The sequence below is a fragment of the Myotis yumanensis genome, unplaced genomic scaffold, assembly GCF_028538775.1.
Source record: "Myotis yumanensis isolate MYYU_CA2020_CCGP unplaced genomic scaffold, mMyoYum1.0.hap1 SCAF_6, whole genome shotgun sequence".
Taxonomy (NCBI): Eukaryota; Metazoa; Chordata; class Mammalia; order Chiroptera; family Vespertilionidae; genus Myotis; species Myotis yumanensis.
The window spans coordinates 52,067,792-52,088,759 of record NW_027223757.1 but is presented as its reverse complement, the minus strand read 5'-3'; the positions used below and the strand labels follow the sequence as shown (position 1 = coordinate 52,088,759).

The following is a 20,968-nucleotide window of genomic DNA, read 5'->3' as shown; positions in this document are numbered from 1 at the left end:
CCATCTCCAGTATCTGTCTTTTAGCTATTTTACTAAGTACAATATCTAACATATAATAGCTGTCCTACCAATAACTGTTGAATAAAAGAAAATTATAATTTCCCTCAAAAAATGACTGACAAAGGAACCAAAATTCACGGATCCTCTTGTTTACCACACTGTGTAGGCATGCCGGTCCAGCTCTGTTAAGGGAGGATGAACCAAGGCTGGAGAGGGAGGTATGGACTGGGGAGACAGGGTCTTACACACTTTATTAAGGACTTTGGCTAATATCTATAATGGGGAGCGAGGAAGGGCATAAGCAAGTGATATGGTTAGAATTGTGGTGGTTTAGAAGGGTCATTCTGCATCTTGTATAGAGAATGGAACAGATGGGTGGATGAGGCAGAGTAACACTGTTAAGAGGCTACTGAGATCCAAATAAGAGGTGATGGTGGTCTAAACAGGATAGTGGCAGAAGAGATGGAGAGAAGAGATTCAATGGAGGTTTGTAAGGCTGAACTGAAAGAAGCAGAGGAGGAGGTGAGCAGGAAAGGGAGTCAAGAGGAATGTGTTTCTAGCAGGGACTCGGGAGGATAGTCATGCATCACAGATTCAGCAAGAAAGAGGCCAGCTCAATTCTGGACGTTAGATCTTAGGGTCCTCTTACAGAAGAGTCTAGCAGAGGCATGCTAGTAGCAATTTTAAATATAGGTCTGAAGGATTAGGATCAAAATGTATCTTTCTGAATTTTAATCCAGATCAGTATTTTATTTTTCTATGTTATTGTTACATATATTAAAAACTCAAAGCAAAGGTTGAGTACAGCTGAGATCAACAGCTTATTCTCTCTTGATTTTCTTAGAAAACCAATGGCAGTAAAATGTATTTAAATTTTCTTCTGATATTTAAATACTCTGTTAATATTATTTTGGGCACTAGTTATTAACTGGATTTGTTGACTTCTCTTAGTGAAGCACATTTAGAAGAATGGTCCTATTGATTCTCATGTACGGAAAGGTATTTTAAATATCTCAGCACCTCAGCCTTCACAAACCCAGACAACAGTAAATGCTACACAGCAAGTCCCCCTTCTCATATTTGTGAAAGGAGGGCATTTAAGAGGACATTTGATAAGGCTGCTTAGAGGAATAGCTAAGATAGTGGACTCTTGAGTCCGACTCCAGACCTTGTGTCTTACTAGTAATATGATCTTGACTAAATTATTTAATCTCTTTGGACTCAGTTACCTCATCTGTAAAATAGAAGTGATAATAGTACCTACCTCTTGGGTTTATAAGTTATGTAAACACACATAAGAGCAGTGTTTGGTATACTGTGTGTACTCAATATCTAGTATCCTATCTAATAACAGAGAAACATGGTAATTAACTGTAACTTTGCTACCCTTCCCATTGGCTAATCAGCGAGATATGCAAATTAACTGCCAGCCAAGATGGCGGCCAGCAGCCATGCAGCTGAAGTGAACATGAGGCTTGCTTGCTCCAGTGATGGAAGGAAGCCAAGGTTCCCCGCCAACCGCAGCCCAGCTCTGAGCTCCGGATGCAACAATGTTGCAATTATAGAAGCTAAACAAACCCAGAAACCTGCTTTCAGCCGCCAGCAGGCTCAGAGCTTAGAGCGCCAGTGATGGTAACAGAGTTTCAATTATAGAAGCTAAACAAACCCAGATACCTGCTTTCAGCCAGCCACAGCCTCAGAGCTGGAGCCAGCTCTCAGCTCCTGTGATAGCTATAGAAGGTAAATAAATCCCAGAATTAAAAAAAGAAGAAGAAAAAAAGAGGCTGGGAGCTTCAGTCACCCGCCAGCCTGAAAACGGCCCTCAGCCCCTCATTCAGACTGGCCAGGCACCTCAGTAGGGACCCCCAACCTGAAGGGGGTGTGACCAGCTGCAAACAGCCATCAGCCCCTCACCCAGGCTGGCCAGGCACCCAAGCGGGACCCCCACCCTGATCCTGGACACCCTTTAGAGCAAACCAGCCGACCCCCTCCCATGCACCAGGCCTCTATCCTATATAGTAATAGGGTAATATGCAAACTGACCCTAACAGCAGAACGACTGGGAATGACTGGTCACTATGACACACACTGACCACCAGGGGGCAGACGCTCAATGCAGGAGCTGCCCTCTGGTGGTCAGTGCGCTCTCACTGTGGGGAGCTCTGCTCAGCCACAAGCCAGGCTGACGGCTGTCAGTACAGCAGTGGTGGTGGAAGCCTCTCCTGCCTCCTTAGCAGCCCTAAGGATGTCCGACTGCAGCTTAGTCCTGCTCCCCGCTGGCAAGTGGACATCCCCTGAGGGTTGCCGGGCTTCCAGAGGGATGTCTGATTGCCATCTTAGGCCCAATCCCCTGGGGAGCAGGCCTAAGCCAGCAAGTGGTCACTCTCGAGGGGTCCCAGACTGCAGAAGGGCACAGGCCAGGCTGAGGGCCCCCATACCCCCGAGTGCACAAATTTTTGTGCATCGGGCCTCTAGTCTATATAATAAAGAGCCAGGGTTGTAATGACTGAAGGCTTGACCAGACCGGGCACCGACCCAACACTGACTGTCTAGGGGGCTGTGGATCAGGCCTGGAGAGAGGCCTGCAGAGAGAGAGAAGCAGGGTCTGATCTGTAGCCTCTATGGCAGCCACTGATCAGAACTTGCCTCTCTTTCTCTCCCAGCCTGGCCAACAGCCACACATCCATTTCTCTCCAGGCCTCCACTGCAGCTGCTGATCAGCCCTGCCTTTCTGATCAGGCCCCATTGATAGGCCCAGAGATGCTGACTGGCATAGAAACTGACCAATCAGAACCAAATCTGGGTGAATGTAAGGAGCCAATGGCTGCCTAGGAAGTGGAGATTTTGATGCTGATTGGCATAGAAGCTGACCAATCAGAACCAAATCTGGGTCAACTATGAGCAGCCAATGGCTGCCTAGGAGGCGGAGTTTTTGACGCTGACTGGCATAGAAACTGACCAATCAGAACCAAATTGGCTGGCAGAGGAGGGCAGTTGGGGGTGAGATCAGGCCTGTAGGGGAGGGCAGTTGGGAGCAAGATCAGGCCGGCAGGGGAGGGCAGTTAGGGGTGATCAGGTAGGCAGAGGCTGTTGGGGGTGAGATCAGGCTGGCAGGGGAGGGCAGTTTGGGGCGATCAGGCAGGCAGGCAGAGGGGTTAGGGGTAATCAGGCAGGCAGGCAGGTGAGTGGTTAGGAGCCAGCGGTCCCAGATTGTGAGAGGGGTGTCCAAGCAGTGGTCAGACATTCCCTGAGGAGGCTCAGCTGAGGGAACCCCCCCACCTCCGCACACAAATTTCGTGCACCGGACCTCTAGTTATTAAACAATTCTGTTAAGGACAATGTTTTCTTCCTCCTAAACTCAACATCACTACTGATTTAAAAACCTTGGAAATAATTACTTCAGATCAGGTTTTCCATCAGAAACAGGATTTCATATATAAGATATAACATCTAATGTTAGCTCTCTCTAAGAACTCTTAGGGGATCTGTACAAGTCATTAAAGAGTGGAATCTTACTAAGCAAGGAGCGATAAGGTGCGCTGTCAGGGAGAGAATTTCCAGAGATCTAAGGATCAGAGCCAGAGTAGCAGAATGAATATCTGGAGTTTACTGAAATAATAGTTCTATTATCTGCACAGGCAAATCGCCATCAAAAATATAAAGAGATAAGAGGGTTTAAAACAATAAAAACAAAAGTGCAAATCCAATATAGAGTGCTTTATCCTCATTTCCACAAGCAAGGCCAATATAGCAGTAATATACATGTATGGTAAACAACCTCATAAATATGAAAGACCATACTTCCTTTTCACCAAAGAGACCATTCTGCTCCCTGAAAGATTAGTTATGAATATGCTTAAAATAAAATGAAAGCTTAGCATATCATGAGCATATGACACAAACTTTTAAGTTGGCAGTTAACATTTGTGAAAGCAATGATTTAACAATGGTTATAAATGACTACCGTTTAAAGTAAAACTTAATACTATATTTGATTATAAATTACACTCAGTCCATATAAGTTGAATGCATACCATACTTTAATAATCAAGACAGTTGGCTGTTTTTCTGAAGTACATTTCAAACAGTTAGCATATAACCCGTATATAACAATATTGCTGTGTTTTTAGTCATCTCATATTTAAGGGTCCAAAATACATTATGTTCACAAAATAACACTGTCCAAGAATGTCAACAGTTTTTTATTTATATTCCTTCAAAAACACTCTACCCTGGTCATTCACACTAATCTGCATAACTGGAAATAAGCAAAGATGCTAGGTAATTCACAGAGTCTCACCTCCACATAGAAGTTCTAACTGCCCTAGAAACCTATAGGTCAAGTTGTCAACCTTTGAAAATGAGCAATAATGTTCCAGAGCAGTCACTGTAGCCATGTATTTGGGCTTTATATTTATAGCATTGGATTTGTGACCTAAATGTGGCCATAGACATCACAGTAAGCTAAGTCCCATATCAAAAATAAAATGCAAGCCCTAGCAGGTTTGGCTCAGTGGATAGAGCATTGGCCTGTGGACTGAAGGGTCCCAGGTTCAATTCTGGCCAAGGGCACATGCCTGAGTTGCGGGCTTGATCCCCAGTAGGGGGCATACAGGAGGCAGCCGATCAATGATTCTCTCTCATCATTGATGTTTCTCTCCCTCTCCCTTCCTCTCTGCAGTCAACACAAAAATCTATTTTTTTTAATGCAAAAGTAATTGAGAGATTTTGTAATTTCAATAGCACAGACTTCAAAAAATTGGATGTTTAGACATAACTCCCACATCTCTCTTTAAATAAGAGGTCATTGCCATACTTACAGGTTTGAGGCAGTCATCTATATATTAGTGTGTGATGAATCAAAGAGTACACTTAGTACCATGAACTTGGGTCCTTATGCCATAGCATTAATTTTGCCTTTCCCCCAAAGAATCATCTGCTCTTGAAGTAATAGGCTCTTAAGGCACATTTTAACAACAAAAAAACATCATAGCTTGGCCGGTGTGGTTCAGTGGTTGAATGCTGACCCATGAACCAAGAAGTCACTGGTTCAATTCCCAGTCAGGGCACATGCCTGGGTTGCTGGCTCGATCCACAGTAAGGGGTATGCAGGAGGCAGCTGATGTGTTTCTCTCTCATCGATGTTTCCATCTCTCTGTCCCTTTCCCTTCCTCTCTCCCTAAAAATCAATAAAAACCTATTTTAAAAAACTCATCATATACCCAGCTCAAAAATGGAAGCTCCTCTTGGTTACAATAATATACATATGTACCTAAGTAATGTGTGATTTATCAGATAGGCAAATGTCTCTATCTTGAGGATAAAGTCACATTAGAAAAGCAATTCTTTGTTGCTTACTCTAAAAAGAAACATTATAAAAATGAGAGAATTAGATTTATAAGAATAATCCACCTATCGTATACCAGGCCTGTTGGCAAAGGTCCAACAGGATATAGGTCTGGAAATTAGAGAAAAAACTTCCTTAGAACCCCCGGATACTATACACCCAGGTTTCTGAGCAAAAATTATGAGGCAGTTGGCGCTCCTGCATGATTTTTAGAAGTTTTCTTCCAAAATGCACAGCCTCTTGGGAGGGCTCAAATCTTAAATCCCAAACAGCTACCATTTTAAACTGCAGCTGCCAGCGTCAAAGGAACAGGACTTGAGGAGAGGAAGGACAGAGGACAGAAAGAAGTCACAGGTAGAAGTGGGATCATCTCAAGGACAAGTTGCTCTAGGAACTTGATACATTTTGCTAGGAGCATCTTTGACATCCCTACGAGCCTCTGATAAAAGTATTATTTTCTAATACCCACAAGCATGCCTTAGGCACCAACCCTTGGGATTGACCTAGAATTATCTACTTGGAATGGTTTGGGGTAGGGGGTAGATTTAGGAACCTCTTAACTTGCTATTAGTCTAAAGTAAACATAAATGAGAGAATTTCACAAAAACAAATACATAGCTAACTGTAATGCCTCCTCTGGCCAGCCCCTTCCCACTGAACTTGAGGGCTTTTCAGCTGTGCAGAGCACGCTGCTGGCAAGCTGAGCTCTAGTTCAGCCGTAAGATAGGGACAGGCAGAGTCTACAAGGTACACTGTCACAAATGAGAACATTACTCAAGGTGACCAATGTGCCCAATAGGATTCAACTCTATGGTAGAGATCTGAGACATCCTCTGTGATCATGGAGCAATAAAAATAGCTGGTCCTAAATAAACATTTCAAATGCTGCACAATAACAGGCCCGTTTCACAGGGGCCAAACATACAGAATTGTGTATCTATTTTTACATCTGCAGTTGTCCATCGCCTACATTTGGGAAACCACGTGTCCTCTGTTGTTACTCTAGCCTGGGTGGCAGGTACAAAAGGCCTCCAGAGTCCCTGCAATTCAATGACATTCTTATTTGTCTCCAGTGATCGGCACCATTTTGGAAATCTGGTCCCAAAGGTACTAAAGAACAGTAATACAGCAAAAAGAAACCACCCCTCTGTATAAAATGATTATAGAGATGTGTGTTGAGGTAAAGAGCTTTGTAAAAACTGTTGAGTAGGGAAGCACACTGCCACAGCTATAGAGATTTTTAGGTAAGTTTGGTGCTAATATTATTCATCAAAACTCCTGTTTAAGTATATTAGTTACAAACAAGGGACAGCTCTTATTGCTCCTGCAGCTTGCTGCCCCAATCTGTACCATCTCCACTGAAAAACGATTTTTTTTCCCTCAACAACTGGTAGCAAAGATCCCCAAGTGTATAAAAGTCATTGCTAATGCATTACTTTTTCATTTCTGATTGCCATAGCTAAGAACTACAGTATGCACGTCCTTCACACCAAGTACAGAAAAAGCTTAGAAAAGTTTTATCAAAGTTTAGTTCAATGAAAAAGTGCAAAATATATACAGTTCCTGGCAGTTCTCACACAGGATTTTTCTGACTACAGACCATAAAAGTGTACATTTATGTCATGAAATTACAGTGGATTTAACTTCACTATTAGTATACAAGTTTTTGCTTCAAAGTGCTTGCTTTATTTAAAAAAGAAAAGATCAAAAGGGTCACAGGGTTTTTATTTTTACAACAAATTTATGTTATGCGTCCCAATCTCTTCTCTCTTCTTCCTCTTCCTTTAGTGCAACACAGTGCAGCAGCCTCACTGAAAGGCTTGATTTCAAAAGATGTTCCTGAAACCTCACCTACAGCAGCACTCTAGGGGTCCCATTGGGGGTGGTTCCTTTTTTCTTCTGCAGTTGATTCTGAACCTTTCTCGATTTCACCACTTTCATTCTCACCTCAAAAACTTCATGGATAGCCTTCCGGAAGCAATGAAAATTATAGTCAATAAGCCCTGGAGAAGAAAACAAAAAATATTTAGCAATGTCACCTAGGAAGAAATAATATCCATCTTTTCATGTCAACCATGACAAGGATCAACCAGTAGGGGGCAGTAGAGAAGCGGCCTTAACATAAGATCCAAAGACTGAACGGGGAAGTCTGCAGCTGGTCCTCAGGAATCGCAGGCAAGATCTTGTGAATGTATATTTCTCACTAAGAAAAGTTTCCAGAGTATATACCACATTTTCAAAGGTGTCTATGACCCAACACATTTGAAGAGCCAAGTGAACACATTTTTTTGACCTTTCAGAATTAAAGATTTTTTACAGTGAAGTTATTATCTTCAATGAAATACTTATTACTTTTCCCTAAAAGGCATTATTAAATTGACTCTATGTGGAAGGAGACCCTGACTTGGAGTGTGGCTGAGATAACAAAGCCACAGTATCAATCAAGTAATCAATCAATATTTACGGGATGTATATTGTATTTAAACCATTGTCATAAGTCCTGGGGAAGGCACAGTCCCTGGTTTTACTAGTAGAGTGATAGCAGTCAACTCAAGCTCAGGAACTCAACAACTAATGACACTCTCAGTTCTTCAATATCATGTAAATTTAAAATGGATACTTTCAACAATAAAGATTTTTTTTTTAAATGGAGAAACAGTAGCGTAGAATCTTACTGTATTTTCAGAAATTAATTAGTAGTACAAAAATAGAATAAAAGAGAATGCAAAGTCTTAAGTGTATTTTTCATCCTCACCACTAGTTTATTAGTGCTGTGGCTTATGTTCACACTAATTAAAATAGGCAGTTGGTCCTTATTTACTATCTTTAACTTATTAAAACAACTAGCCTAACCATTATTTCCATCCACTAAGGTGATGCTTCCAGAAACCCAAAGAAAGAATTGAGATTCCAGCAAGGACTGAAACTTCAAACTAGTTATACAAGTGCGAGTGACCTGGAGGAACCCCCACCTCAGCTTCCAGGAGCAGGAAACCTTCGGAGCAGCGCCCTCTGCTGCTTCTGCAGTGATAGTGGCCACACATCCAGTTTAAAAATAGCCCCAAACCAATGAGGCAATAAGGCAGAAATAAGAAACAAAGCAGAATAAGGCAGAAATGAGAAACAAAGCGCAAAGAAGTGATGTTACTTAGTGGGAATTTGGAAATGAGATGTTAGAACAACCTTACAAGTCTCTGCCTATCATATGTGCAACCAACTGCCATAGGAAGAAAGCTCAGCTTGACCGCTTCCATGGGACGAGTGAATCAAATACTCAGCGTGGGAAACTGCAGAGACATCCTATTGATAACTTAGTCATCTTTGCACATTTTTAAATGCGCAAAATTTTAAAAACAGTAATCTTGCTGCATGGGGAGTTTTAAAAGTAAAATGGTAAAAATTCACAACTGGAGTTTTTAAAGGAAGTAAGCACTCAGAAAAAAAAGAGTTTGCTATTTATTTCAACCCTTTCATTGAAAATACAAGAGAGACATGAACAGAATAAGGACTACCTTCATCACCATACACAGTTGTAGGATGATCCCAAATCTTTCTCTGGTTCAGTGGTTCTCACCCTAGCTGGGTATTAAAAACATCCAAGGAAGTTGAAAAATATTAACAAACCCCAGGCCCCCCTCCCAGGAATTCTATTCTAATTACATGGAGGAGGGCCCAGATGTCCGTCTTTTTTAACTGCCTCTCATCCCAAGGTGCTATAATGTGCATCTAGGGCGGAGAGTCCTGCATCTGCTTTCAATTCTATCTCCTCTGCCAAAGCAGTCACAGGGATCATGAATGAAAACTCAGATGAAGACAAACATGGAGAAAAGCTAATCACCAAGTGTTGATTATCAGCACCAACAGGACTCAGCAATACAAAATTCAAGCAACAAAATAAGTCAAACTACTCCATGCATTTATAAGCCTAAGTTCTTTTTAAAGACAGCTGCCTAATAGATAAGATGACCACCTCATCTGGTTTGCCCAGTTTTACTGGAGGCCTACTGTCCCATGAACCCCCTTGGTCCCAGACAAATAGAGATGGTTGGTCACCGTAAAAAAGCGTGCAAGTTTAACATGATGGGGTTACACCTAGTCTGCCTATTTATTTACATTCATTAGTTATGACATTAACACCTAAGTTTCTATTTAGTTTAATAAGTTCTACCAAGTCTGCCTATCCACAGTGAAGGTTATAATTAGTGGGCAAGAGTGTGAGAAGAAACAGGAGTTGCATAGTTTGAAAGCATGTATTAATGACAAAGGGACAGGTAGGGAATTTCCAGTGGAAAAACTGGCAGAAACTACCTTAGCTAAGTCAACATCAGCGTCACCAGCAACAAGACACCATTAACCACTTGATATGATGCACAGAGAAAGAGACACATCATTTCTGTGTGGTGTTTTTTAAATATACTTTTATTGATTTCAGAGAGGAAGGGAGAGGGAGAGAGAGACAGAAACATCAATGATGAGAGAAAAATCATCAATTGGCTGCCTCCTACATGACCCTCACTGGGGATCAAGAGCCTGAAACCCAGGCATGTGCCCTGACTAGGAATGGAACCATGACACCCTGGTTCATAGGTCAACATTCAACCACTGAGCCACGCCGGCCAGGACTGTGTGGTGTTCTAACCAAAGTGCATTATCTCATTCCAACTGTGTGAAAAATCTCAGACAAGCCCAGCTTGAGGGACAGTCTACAAAATAATTGATCAGTACTCTTCAAAAGAGTCAAGACCATGGAAGACAAATTGTCACAGATAGGAGGAGACCAGGAGAAATAGCAACTAAATCAATTTTGGATCCTGAAACAGAAAACGGGTATTTTTGGGAGAACTGGTGAACTCTGCACAAGGTCTGTAGTCTCATTGACAGCGTTATACTGATGTCAACTCCCTAGTGTTGAACACTGTGCTATAGTATGTAAGATGTTAACATTTGGGGAATCTGGATGAGGAGTATATGTAAACTACAGTTTTTAGAAGTTTTTGGAAGTCTAAAATTGGTTCAAAATTATTCCTTTTAGAAACTGCCACCATCCTAGATGGTTTGGGGGCTGGAGTTGTACTATTTGTATAACTTTTATTAGCTTCCAAAATCAACATGAAATATTAATCATCAGATATAAATTCTGGAAGTATCTTTAACCAAGAAAATATACATATAATGTTTTTAAACAATATACAACACTGATTCCACATAGGGAGAACCCCAGGAATCTTTAGGCCTGACTGCCATACACTGGTGGTATGACCTTATATTGGGGAAAAATCACTTAAGTCCTGAGTCTGGGTAAAATCACCTGTAATTGAGAATGAAACAAGGTATGGTCCTATCTTCAAAATTCCATGGATTTATTATATAATCTGTTCTTACTTTCAGCAAGATAAAAATACAAAGTAAAAGATTAACACCATTTAATTAAAAATTTTACAGGACAAGGACACAAAAGGCAATTTGGTTGGCAATAGTAGGTAAATATGGAGAAATACATGCATAACTTCAGTAAGAAGCAAGGAAATGTAAATTTAAATGATATACCAGTTTTCAATAATCAATTTTTAAAATAGTTTATTGATTTTTAGAGAGAGAGGAAGGGAGAAGAGAGAAATATCAATGTGAGAGCAGAACATCGATTGGCTGCCTCCTGTATCCCCCCTACCGGAGATAGAGCTGCAACCTGGGTATGTGCCCTGACTGGGAATCAAACACCCAACCAACTGAGCCACACTGGCCAGGGCTCAATTATCATTTTTGTTGTTGCTGTTAATCCTCACCCAAGGATATTTTTCCATTGATTTTTAGAGAGAGAGTGGAGGAAAGGGGGAGAGCTAGAGAGAGAGAAACATCGATTGGTTGCCTCGTGCACGTGCCCCAACTAGGGCCAGGGACTCAGCCTGCAACCTGCAACTGAGGTACATGCCCTGACCAGAATCAAACCCGGGACAACTCCAGGGTTTGGCTCTATCCACTGAGCCAAAGTGGCTAGGGCTCAATTATAAATTTTTAATGCTAATACCCAATATTGAAACTACAGCAAAATTGACACGCTCATATTCTCTTAGTAGCGTAAACCCATAAAGTCTTTCTAAAGGACATTTTGGTAACGATGCATTAGAAGCCACCAAAACATGCCTACCCTTTGATCTAAGTAATTCTATTCGTTGAAAGTTTTTCCTGAGGAAACAACCAAAGATGTACAAAAATATTTAGTGCAAAGAGGGTCATCATAGATTATTTATAACATCAAAATCTAAAAATGATGTGGAAAAAAGATTTAGTAAATTGGAAAGATGTCTATAATAATTTAAGTGAAGGTTATAAAGAAGTATTTATCATACAATCTCATATATAAAGATAATATATATATATATATATATATATATATATATATGAAAAAGGCTGGAAAGTGATACAGAAAATATTGAGTATCTGAGTGAGAAGTTTATCAGTAATTATTTCTTTTTTGCTTATTTGTTATTTATAAATTTTCTAAGTGAATCTATTGCTTTTATAATTTAAAAAAATCTAAATTATGTTTTCATGCTCAATGAATTTGAAAACAACAGGATATAAAACTATATAGACAATCTCCTGGCCCCACTTTTGTTAGAAGGAAGGAAAGAAGAGAGGAAGGAAAGGAGAAAGAAAGCACATTTCAGAAATTTAGCATGGGGTTTAGCTCTAGATGGTGAAATTGAGTGGTTTTATTTTGTTTTTGTTATACATTCCTAAATTTTCTAAGTATTTTTAAAATAAACACGTATTGCTTTATAAGGAAAAGGGGCTTTTTCAGTCAATGTTACTATTGCCACTTTGTTAGGAATATTTTTACCAACAAATTGGTAAATCATTTCCTAGTTGCAAAAAATTCATAGCAGCAGCAGTAAGGTATTATCCAGGTTAGGTAGCAAGGGGGAAAATGATTATTTTTATGAAGTTAATTGCTTTGGTTTTAAAATAAAACTAAAAAGATATGTGGTGATATTATGAAGTGTTTTTCATGTCTTCTGTTTTCAGGATCATGGTGCCATCCCTGTGTTTTGAGGACTAAAGAATATAGAGGCTGAACACAAGTTAAATAACGTCTAGCTTTGATGTTGTATGAGTCCCCTCCGTCACATGGGAGCACAAGTGGTCACATGTCCCTAAAACCTTCGAGAGGTGTAGCCCAAGAAGGAGGCCACGGCCCTCGATGTAGGCTGGGGGCCTCCCCTTGGTAAGGAACTTTACAGACTGGCAGCACCCCAGCTAGCTGCACCCGCAGGAAAGCTGAGGCCCCTGGTGGATGGTTGCGTCCACTTCCACCTCACAGCAGCTTTCACTAGAGGGCAGGCTGGTTCACGGGTCCCCAAAGCTGACTGATCAAGGGGGCCTGTGGCTCAAGTCTACAAACTTCAAGAGGCACGGTGCTCCCCATCCACATTCAACAGGCAGTGAAGACAGTATTAGTCTGAATCACACACACATAATTACCTTTTCTTTCAAAGCTTTCCTCTCTGACAAAGCAAACAAGAGCCAGGAACTTTGTCACCTCTTTTAAATAAAGAACTGTGGTATTATTCAGCTTTATAATGGCTGTTGATTCCTTGTCATAGGGGGTTCCTGCTCCGTCTTCTTTGAGACTAAATGGGGACAGAAACCAAAACATATTTGACCATCGAGAACTGTAAATTGTAACCTGACAACAGAAACCAGCTTTAACACAGATTTACTTCTTTAAAGGTATTAAAACTAGCCTACCCATTCAGACCTTTCAGCTAAAGATCTCAGAAACACATAATCACAAGAATGTAGAGTGTATGACAGTCACTTTCCTACTGACACAAGGGGTGGCTGTTGTGGCAGCTGGGCAACCCCCCAGACACCTGAGGAACACAGGTGAGGGGCGGCGGGCGTTAGTTCTTCTCCCCTCTGTGGCCTTCAAGCGTTTCTCATTTTCTCATAATCAAATAACCAGGCTGTCAAAGGCATGGTCTGATGAAAGACCAAGGACTGAAGAACTGTTCCAAATGAAAGAAGCGTAAAGACACATGACAGCCAAATGCTGAATTAGATGTTGAATTGCAGGGGAAAACTGATATAAAAGGTAGAAGTGGGACCACTGGTAAAATTTGAATATGGACTGTATATTAGATAAATATGCTAAATATGCTTACTTGGATCATTAAACTGTAAAGAATGTCCTTGTTCTTAAGGAGAGATGCTCAAGTAATGAGGATCAAAGAACCATGATGTCCGCAACTTACTCCCGAATAGTTCAGAACAAACAAACAAACAATATAGAATAGAAAAAGAGGGAGATAGCAAATAGGGCAAATTGATAAAAATGGTGAATCTGAATGAAGGTTTTTTTTTTTTAATATATTTGATTGATTTTTTTACAGAGAGCAAGGGAGAGAGATAGAGAGTTAGAAACATCGATGAGAGATAAACATCGATCAGCCGCCTCCTGCACATCTCCTACTGGGGATGTGCCTGCAACCCAGGCACATGCCCCTGACTGGAATAGAACCCAGGACCTTTCAGTCCGCAGGCCAACGCTCCATCCACTGAGCCAAACCGGTTTCGGCCTGAATGAAGGTTTATAGGAATTCATTGTACTATCCTTGCACATTTCTGTAGGTTTGAAATCTTTTTAAAATAAAAAGTTAAATAAATAGATTAGTCTAATTTTTTTTGTTTTGTTTTTATTTTTTCATTGAATTTACTGGGGTGACATTTGTTAATAAAATTATATAGATTTCAGGTGTAGCATTCTATAATATATCATCTGTATATTGTATTGTGTGTTCACCACCCCAAGTCAAGTCACCTTCCATCACCATTTAGCACTTTAACCTTGTGTAGCCAAGGTTGAGAACCACTGATTTAGCACCTTTATACCCTCTTCTACCTTCCCCCAACCTTCTTTCCCACTGGTAATCTGTTGCCTGTGTCTAGGAGTGGTGTTTTCTGTTTTGTTTTATTTTGCTTAATCCCTACACCTTTTCACCCAGCCCTGCAACTCCCCTCCCCTCTGACAGCTATCAATCTGGTCTCTATCTGTGAGTCTTTCTGTTTTGTTAAGTTTATTTTGTTCATTAGATTTCACATTGAGTGAAATCATATGGTACTTGTCTTTCTCTGACTGGCTTATTTCACTTGGCCGCAGACACAGATGACTTGGGTTTGTATCCCAGCTTACTTACTATGGGCAAGTAACTTCTTTGAACCTTAATTTCCTCATCTGTATTCTAACAGTAATTACTTCAAAGTTTCCTAATGTAATGAAATAATACATATATAGCACTGAGCATAGTGCTGAGACCATGTAATATGCATAATGAATGTTAACTGCTATTATTATTATTATGACTTTGTTGGGGAGAAATACATTTTCTTCTAAGCTCAAGGTTCTTCTGACTGGTCTAATAAACATGAGACAGATGAGCAAGAGAAAATAACCAAATTTAGTATCTACATAGTATGGGAACGCTCCATACACGAGAGAATCAGAGACCCCACATGCAGGAGACAGAAAGAGGAGATCTGGGAATATAGGACATCTGAGCTAAGGATGAGGTAACTGGGGGCTTCAAAGGGTCAGCACAGGATGATAAGAAGAACAGATGTTTAATAAATAAAAGTTTGCCCTACCATCAAGGTAGGTTAAGAAGGTTATCACTGCCCTAGCTGGTTCGGCTCAGTGGATAGAGCATTGGTCTGTGGACTGAAGGGTCCCAGGTTTGATTCCGGCCGAGGGCACATGCCTGGGTTGCGGCTCGATCCCCAGTAGGGGGCGTGCAGGAGGCAATTGATCAATGATTCTCTCTCATCTGTGATGTTTCTATCTGTCCCTTTCCCTTCCTCTCTGAAATCAATACAAAAATATATATTTTTTAAAAAGGTTATCACTGATAGTCTTTTATTATATGCAAGGCCCCTAATTCAAGTTCTTCTAGGTAGTTAAGGGAGGGGCAGAAATTTCTCTTGAACCGGAGGCTAAAGTTGCCTTTAGCTCAAGAAACAACCTGCATACCACAGAGACATATCTTGGGGTGACTAGTTCTGAATCCCCACAGCCTTAATGACTGAAACTGGACCCTTCGAAATACTGATGTAATCAAAGAATTATGCATCCTTTCCTCATGGGCAAAGGAGCACTTCCCTGTACCTCTTCCTCTTATGTGAAACCATGCATACATTTTCTGATTTATTTTTGCTTCCCAAACTTAAAAATACTTGACCAGAAATCTGATTTAATTATAATTTTGCTAAATAAGCCTTATTCATACACTAGAGGTCCGATGCACAAAGTCGTGCAAGGGGCTCGGCCCTTGCAGCCGCCTGAGGCAACGGTGGCGGCTGCCTCGGCCCTCGCAGCCCAGGCTTCATCAGAAGGCCGTCCAGTCTAATTAGCATATTACACTTTTATTATTATAGATAAGCATAACTCAGCTGCTGATGATCCTTATCATTTTGTGTAGTAAGAGCCAGCATTTACTAAACATGTATTCTGTGATGGGCACCGTTCCTAGTTCTTACTATGCATTATATTGTCTGGCACAAGAATCCTCAGTGCTGAGGAACTGAGGTGAGATTGGGAAAATAAGATAACTTGGTCAAAACTGATGATGGGGGTACAGCCAGGACTTCAAACTCATCTAATTTTAGAGTTAATGCCTTTAATCTTGTAAATATCACAAGTGGGGAGGGTAACAAACCAGATTACATAAAATTGCCTGAATTGTAGGGTATTTTACTTATTTATTTTAAATAGATTTTTATTGATTTCAGAGAGGAAGGGAGAGGAAGAGAGATAGAAACATCTATCTCTGATGAGAGAGAATCATTGATCAGCCGCCTCCTGCACATCCCACACTGGGGATCAAATCTGCAACCCAAGCATGCGCCCTGACTGGGAATCGAACTGTGACCTCCTAGTTGATCCTCAACCACTGAGCTATGAAGGCCAGGCTGTAGAGTATTTTAAGTAGAGTATTTTAAAGGAAATGTAGGTGTTTAGTTTTGAGAGTATTTTAAACTGGCACATACATGGCTACTTCAAAGTAAGTTGTAGGAGTTAGTTTTTTATAAAAGAATGCAACTCACTATAACCTACCAGAACAGTAAAGAAAAATTTTAAGTGTTAAGTCTCAAATGTTAAAGATGCTTTAACAGAACTCTTAACTTCCTTTGTACTACTTTTAGTTACTGTTCTTCTAAACTGAATTTCTTGCTAATAAAGTAATGTTCTGAGAATTAACTGTAACATTTAAAAATTGTAAGCCAGTGGTTCTCAACCTGTGGGTCGCGACCCCTTTGGGGTTCGAACGACCCTTTTACAGGGGTCGCCTAAGACCATCAGAAAACATATATAATTACATATTGTTTTTGTGATTAATCACTATGCTTTAATTATGTTCAATTTGTAACAATGAAAATACATCCTGCATATCAGATATTTACATTACGATTCATAACAGCAGCAAAATTACAGTTATGAAGTAGCATCAAAAATAATTTTATGGTTGGGGGTCACCACAACATGAGGAACTGTATTAAATGGTCGCAGCATTAGGAAGGTTGAGAACCACTGTTGTAAGCAATGAAGAAACCTGCATTTAAAATTTCCAAATAAATATACTACTACTAGAGGCCCAGTGCATGAAAATTCATGCACTGGAGGGGCGGTCCCTCAGCCTGGCTGCTCCCTCTCACAGTCCAGGAGCCCTCAGGGGCGGGAGGCAACCCGGTGATCGGGGGAAGGCGACGCCCTATCACACCTCTGCTGCTGCCACTGCTGGCAGCGCAAGCCTCGGCCAGCCCTGGTTACCTGAGCCTCAGGCGGCCCTCGGAGGCTGGGCAGCCACCATCTGAGGCTTGCCTGTGCCTCAGGCCGGCCCTGGGCAGCTGGGAGGCTAAGGGGCTGGGGGACTCCGGAGGCAGGCACGCGGAGCGGCCAGGCCTGCCTGGGGCCAGGCCTGGCCTTGCCGCACCTGCCACCCCCGCGGGGCTGAGGGGACTGGGCGCTGTCATCTTGTGGCTGTGGGTGCCATCATCTTTGAGGGCAAGGCAGTCAATTAGCATATTCCCTCCTTATTGGCTGTGGGCGCCACCATCTTTGAGGGTGGGGCAGTCAATTAGCATATTCCCTCTTTATTAGATAGGATGCTATATAGATATTAAATAGTGTTTTTGTTACACAGGAAAATTCTTGTGATAATGTTAAGTGAAAAAAGCAGGATATAATGTTAAATATACAAAGTGATCACATTATCCTAAAAATTACACAAAAGAATATATAAAAATGTTAGCGAGTGTTACTAGGTGATAAGATTATGGCTATTTTAATGTTATCCTTTATAGTTTTACATATTTTCTTCAATGAACATGGGTTACATTCACATTCAGAAAAAGTAAACATTAAACAAATTGGAAAAAGAAAGACCAAAAATATTACAAGTAGAAACTGGTGAGTTTTTACGACTGCAACAACTATTTTCTACTACTCATATCTCCATCTACAAAGACATAAAAACACATGAGGATGGCTTTGTGTTTTAACGTGTGTGTGTGTGTGTGTGTGCGTGCGTGCACACGCAGAGCTGACCAGCCTTAGCAGAAGCTCAGCTGAGATTCCTGAGCAGTGGACTGAGGTACCAGGTCACCTGCTTCTAACCCCTACTGGTCTCCAGGGAGCAGCTGGGAACTGGCAGGGAGCCTGCTTCCTGGGCTGCCGCACACATCGCTAGCCCTCCCCCTCTTAGCTGGGCTGGCTCCTTGCCTGGCCAGCAAACGTCTGAGGAAAACCACAGGGCCATTTGGACCAAGACTGGTTCTCACTGAACCTGGTAGGTTCTCAGGAACACTGCACTCTACACAGGAAAACAATGTGAAGGCAGGATCCAGCTCCCTCCTCCTCCCAACCCTGCCCATGTTTGTTTCAGCTGGGTAAAAGTAACTCTGATCAACATCCTTACAAGAACTACTTACCACTTATGTCTAGTTAGCACAATCATGATTATGCATATCATTAAATATGAGCCAGATCAGTTGTGTTGTTCACTGTGTTTGATTACCACAGCAATCTAGACTGCAATCAGGGTACATTCAGCTTCCATGGCTATTTCAAGGTCATTCACTTTACAGTTTAAAAATAACTGTAGGGAAATAATCTTAGGAAACATGGCCTATTTCTAAAGCCGAATGGCAGTGTTTGATGATGATGATAATAGCAGCTACATTTATCCAGGGTTTACCAGGGGAAACCTAATTATTTCTTTCTCACTACAGTCCTGTGAAGATTCACTTTCCGGCTTTCATAACAGAAGGCACTGTGTTTGCATGTGTACTAGTATGTATAACAGAGTTAACAGAGAATCTAAACTGAGTTAGCAAAGGATTTTCAGACAGTGGAAGACAGAAATGGCGAGACGGAGACTGTCACGGAAGAGGAGGTTATATAAAGCAGGTCACAGTGAGTAAAGAGGAAGATGAACAAAACCTTCAAGTAATCAATGATTGGATGAAGACATAAATTCAACATAAACAGACAACTTGGTATCTTAATAAGATAAACAAACTAGTTCATACCCATTCACTCTGTATGACACCCATTCAGCAAATTTATAATTATGTGGAATTGTTTCTATGTCTGGTAACACAATCAACTTTCCCCACTCCTTATTTTATGATTCTAAGTGTAAAAAACTATTTTCTAAGAATGTAAGACCTTAGTAGTAAACAGGCAATGCTGTTTGCTTAGTTTTAAAATTCCCTGCTACTCACAATAAAAAATAATCAAAAAGAATATTGTTGAAGGGATCATTTTGTAAGTTATGTAAATGTCTAACCACTATGCAACCACCTGAAACTATGTTTAATGTCAACTGTAATTGAATAATAAGAATAAAAGTATATTTTAAAAACAACAACCCAGTAGTTATATCCTATAATGAAGATAATAGAACTGTTGTTAACATGAGATATTTGGAGTTCAATGATCCTATCAGTCTGTCCCAAGTATATAAGACATTATAGTATGATGACAGATTTTCAGTAGAGAAACTCCAGGAATCAGTTAGGCTGAAGTTCAAATTCTAGTTCCAGCCCTTATTGACAGTGTGAGCAAAGATTAGAAACATAACCAGTGTAAACCTCAGTTTTCCCATCCTTAAAGTGGGGGTAGTAATTCCTGCCTCATGGAGTAGAGGAGAATTAAATGATATAATGTGTGCAATGAGATTCTTAGCATAATGCCAGGAATTTACGCAATAATTATTTGTTATTATAATTGCATGCTAAATGGTATATTTATTTACAGATCTCAGTCATTTAAAACAAAAGTATTAAAATCAAATAAGTAAATGCAAAATGTCTCAAAGGTTCTGAAAGAGAAGCATGGCTTGATTTTTAGCCTTTAAGAATGTCTTACTTACCCATAAATACAAGAGATGTCAATCACCACATCAATCATATCACAGCAGAGCTCATAGGTTTGCATATCTACTGGGGTGCTATCAGTTGCAATATAAATTTTACTGACCACATCAAATAGAAATGCCTTTTCAATTCCAGAATTCTGAAACAAAAAGAAGATGCTGACTTAAAGCAACAGCTGATTTCAAACCAGGTCATGGTTCTATAAAACTATATGCCATCCTCTATGTGAAAAAAAAAACAAGCAAAAATTAAGTTACTATAATTTTAGGTTGTTCCATGTTATTACAATTTAAACCTCATTGTGATATACTTCTTTATAATGGACTTGCATAGAAAATGAAAAGTGGAATTAATTATCCAAATTATTTTCAGTAGGCAAACAAACTGAGTGGTAGCCAAGTAAAAACACTAATTATACTGATTTTAAATTTAAAAATAAATTTAAGAAATCTAAACAAGCAAATTCCAAACTGTGCAGTGAGAATTCATGCGCGTACAACCAACAGGTCTGCCTTAATGCTACTCAGCAGAGCTGGACGAGAGCTGGTGGTTTATAGGACTCATTCAGTGTTAACAGTTTATATCTTATCGCCAAACCAACTTTTATATCCTCTACCTCTGGTAAGGCTCTTTTAACATTGAATGATTGCCTACAATTTGAATAAACACTCCAATTATATCAGTAAAGTACAGGCATCCATTTTGGAAGTTAAAATTTAAAGGGCCTAAAATAATCTCTGGATCAACCTCCAAAAGTACATACTTTGTGACCTTGAAATGCTGCTGTAAAAGTAAGCAGAAATAAGATCGTTTTCATTCTTGCAATGTTATTCTTAAATTCTGCAAATGACGCTCACAGGATGATATTATTTACTTACAGAGATAAAGATGTTTAGCAAGTTCTCCAGGGTGGGGAGTTGTGGAATTAGTTTCTGAACCACTTTGCTAAAAGCTTCAAATATTGAATGATCATATATGCTTGTCAGATAAAAGCTGAAAGAGGAAACAATATTTCATCACTTTTTCCCCTTGACTGGGGAATAGACTGCTTAGGCTGTCATAACACCAGTACTTGCCTTCTGTATCTACACTCCTTACACACACATTCAGAATTTGAAACAGCCTTGGTAAAAACTGAACATGTCTTAACAGGCCATTTCCTCCCACCACCCAAAAAACAAGAACTGT

At 40.4% G+C, this 20,968-nt stretch overlaps 1 protein-coding gene across 1 annotated transcript in view; it reads right to left on the bottom strand.

Moving 5' to 3' along the window:
- Window positions 1-4,022: 4,022 nt before the first annotated feature.
- The window catches only part of RRAGD (Ras related GTP binding D), a 37,337-nt gene continuing 20,391 nt past the window's right edge, over window positions 4,023-20,968 (bottom strand). Inside the window, exons 4-7 of the mRNA XM_070418095.1 lie at window positions 20,659-20,773; window positions 19,777-19,919; window positions 12,830-12,978; window positions 4,023-7,350 (exon numbers count right to left, since the gene is read on the bottom strand). Coding sequence (XP_070274196.1) covers window positions 7,199-7,350; window positions 12,830-12,978; window positions 19,777-19,919; window positions 20,659-20,773 — 559 coding nt within the window. The 3' untranslated portion in view covers window positions 4,023-7,198. The remainder of the gene's footprint in view (window positions 7,351-12,829; window positions 12,979-19,776; window positions 19,920-20,658; window positions 20,774-20,968) is intronic.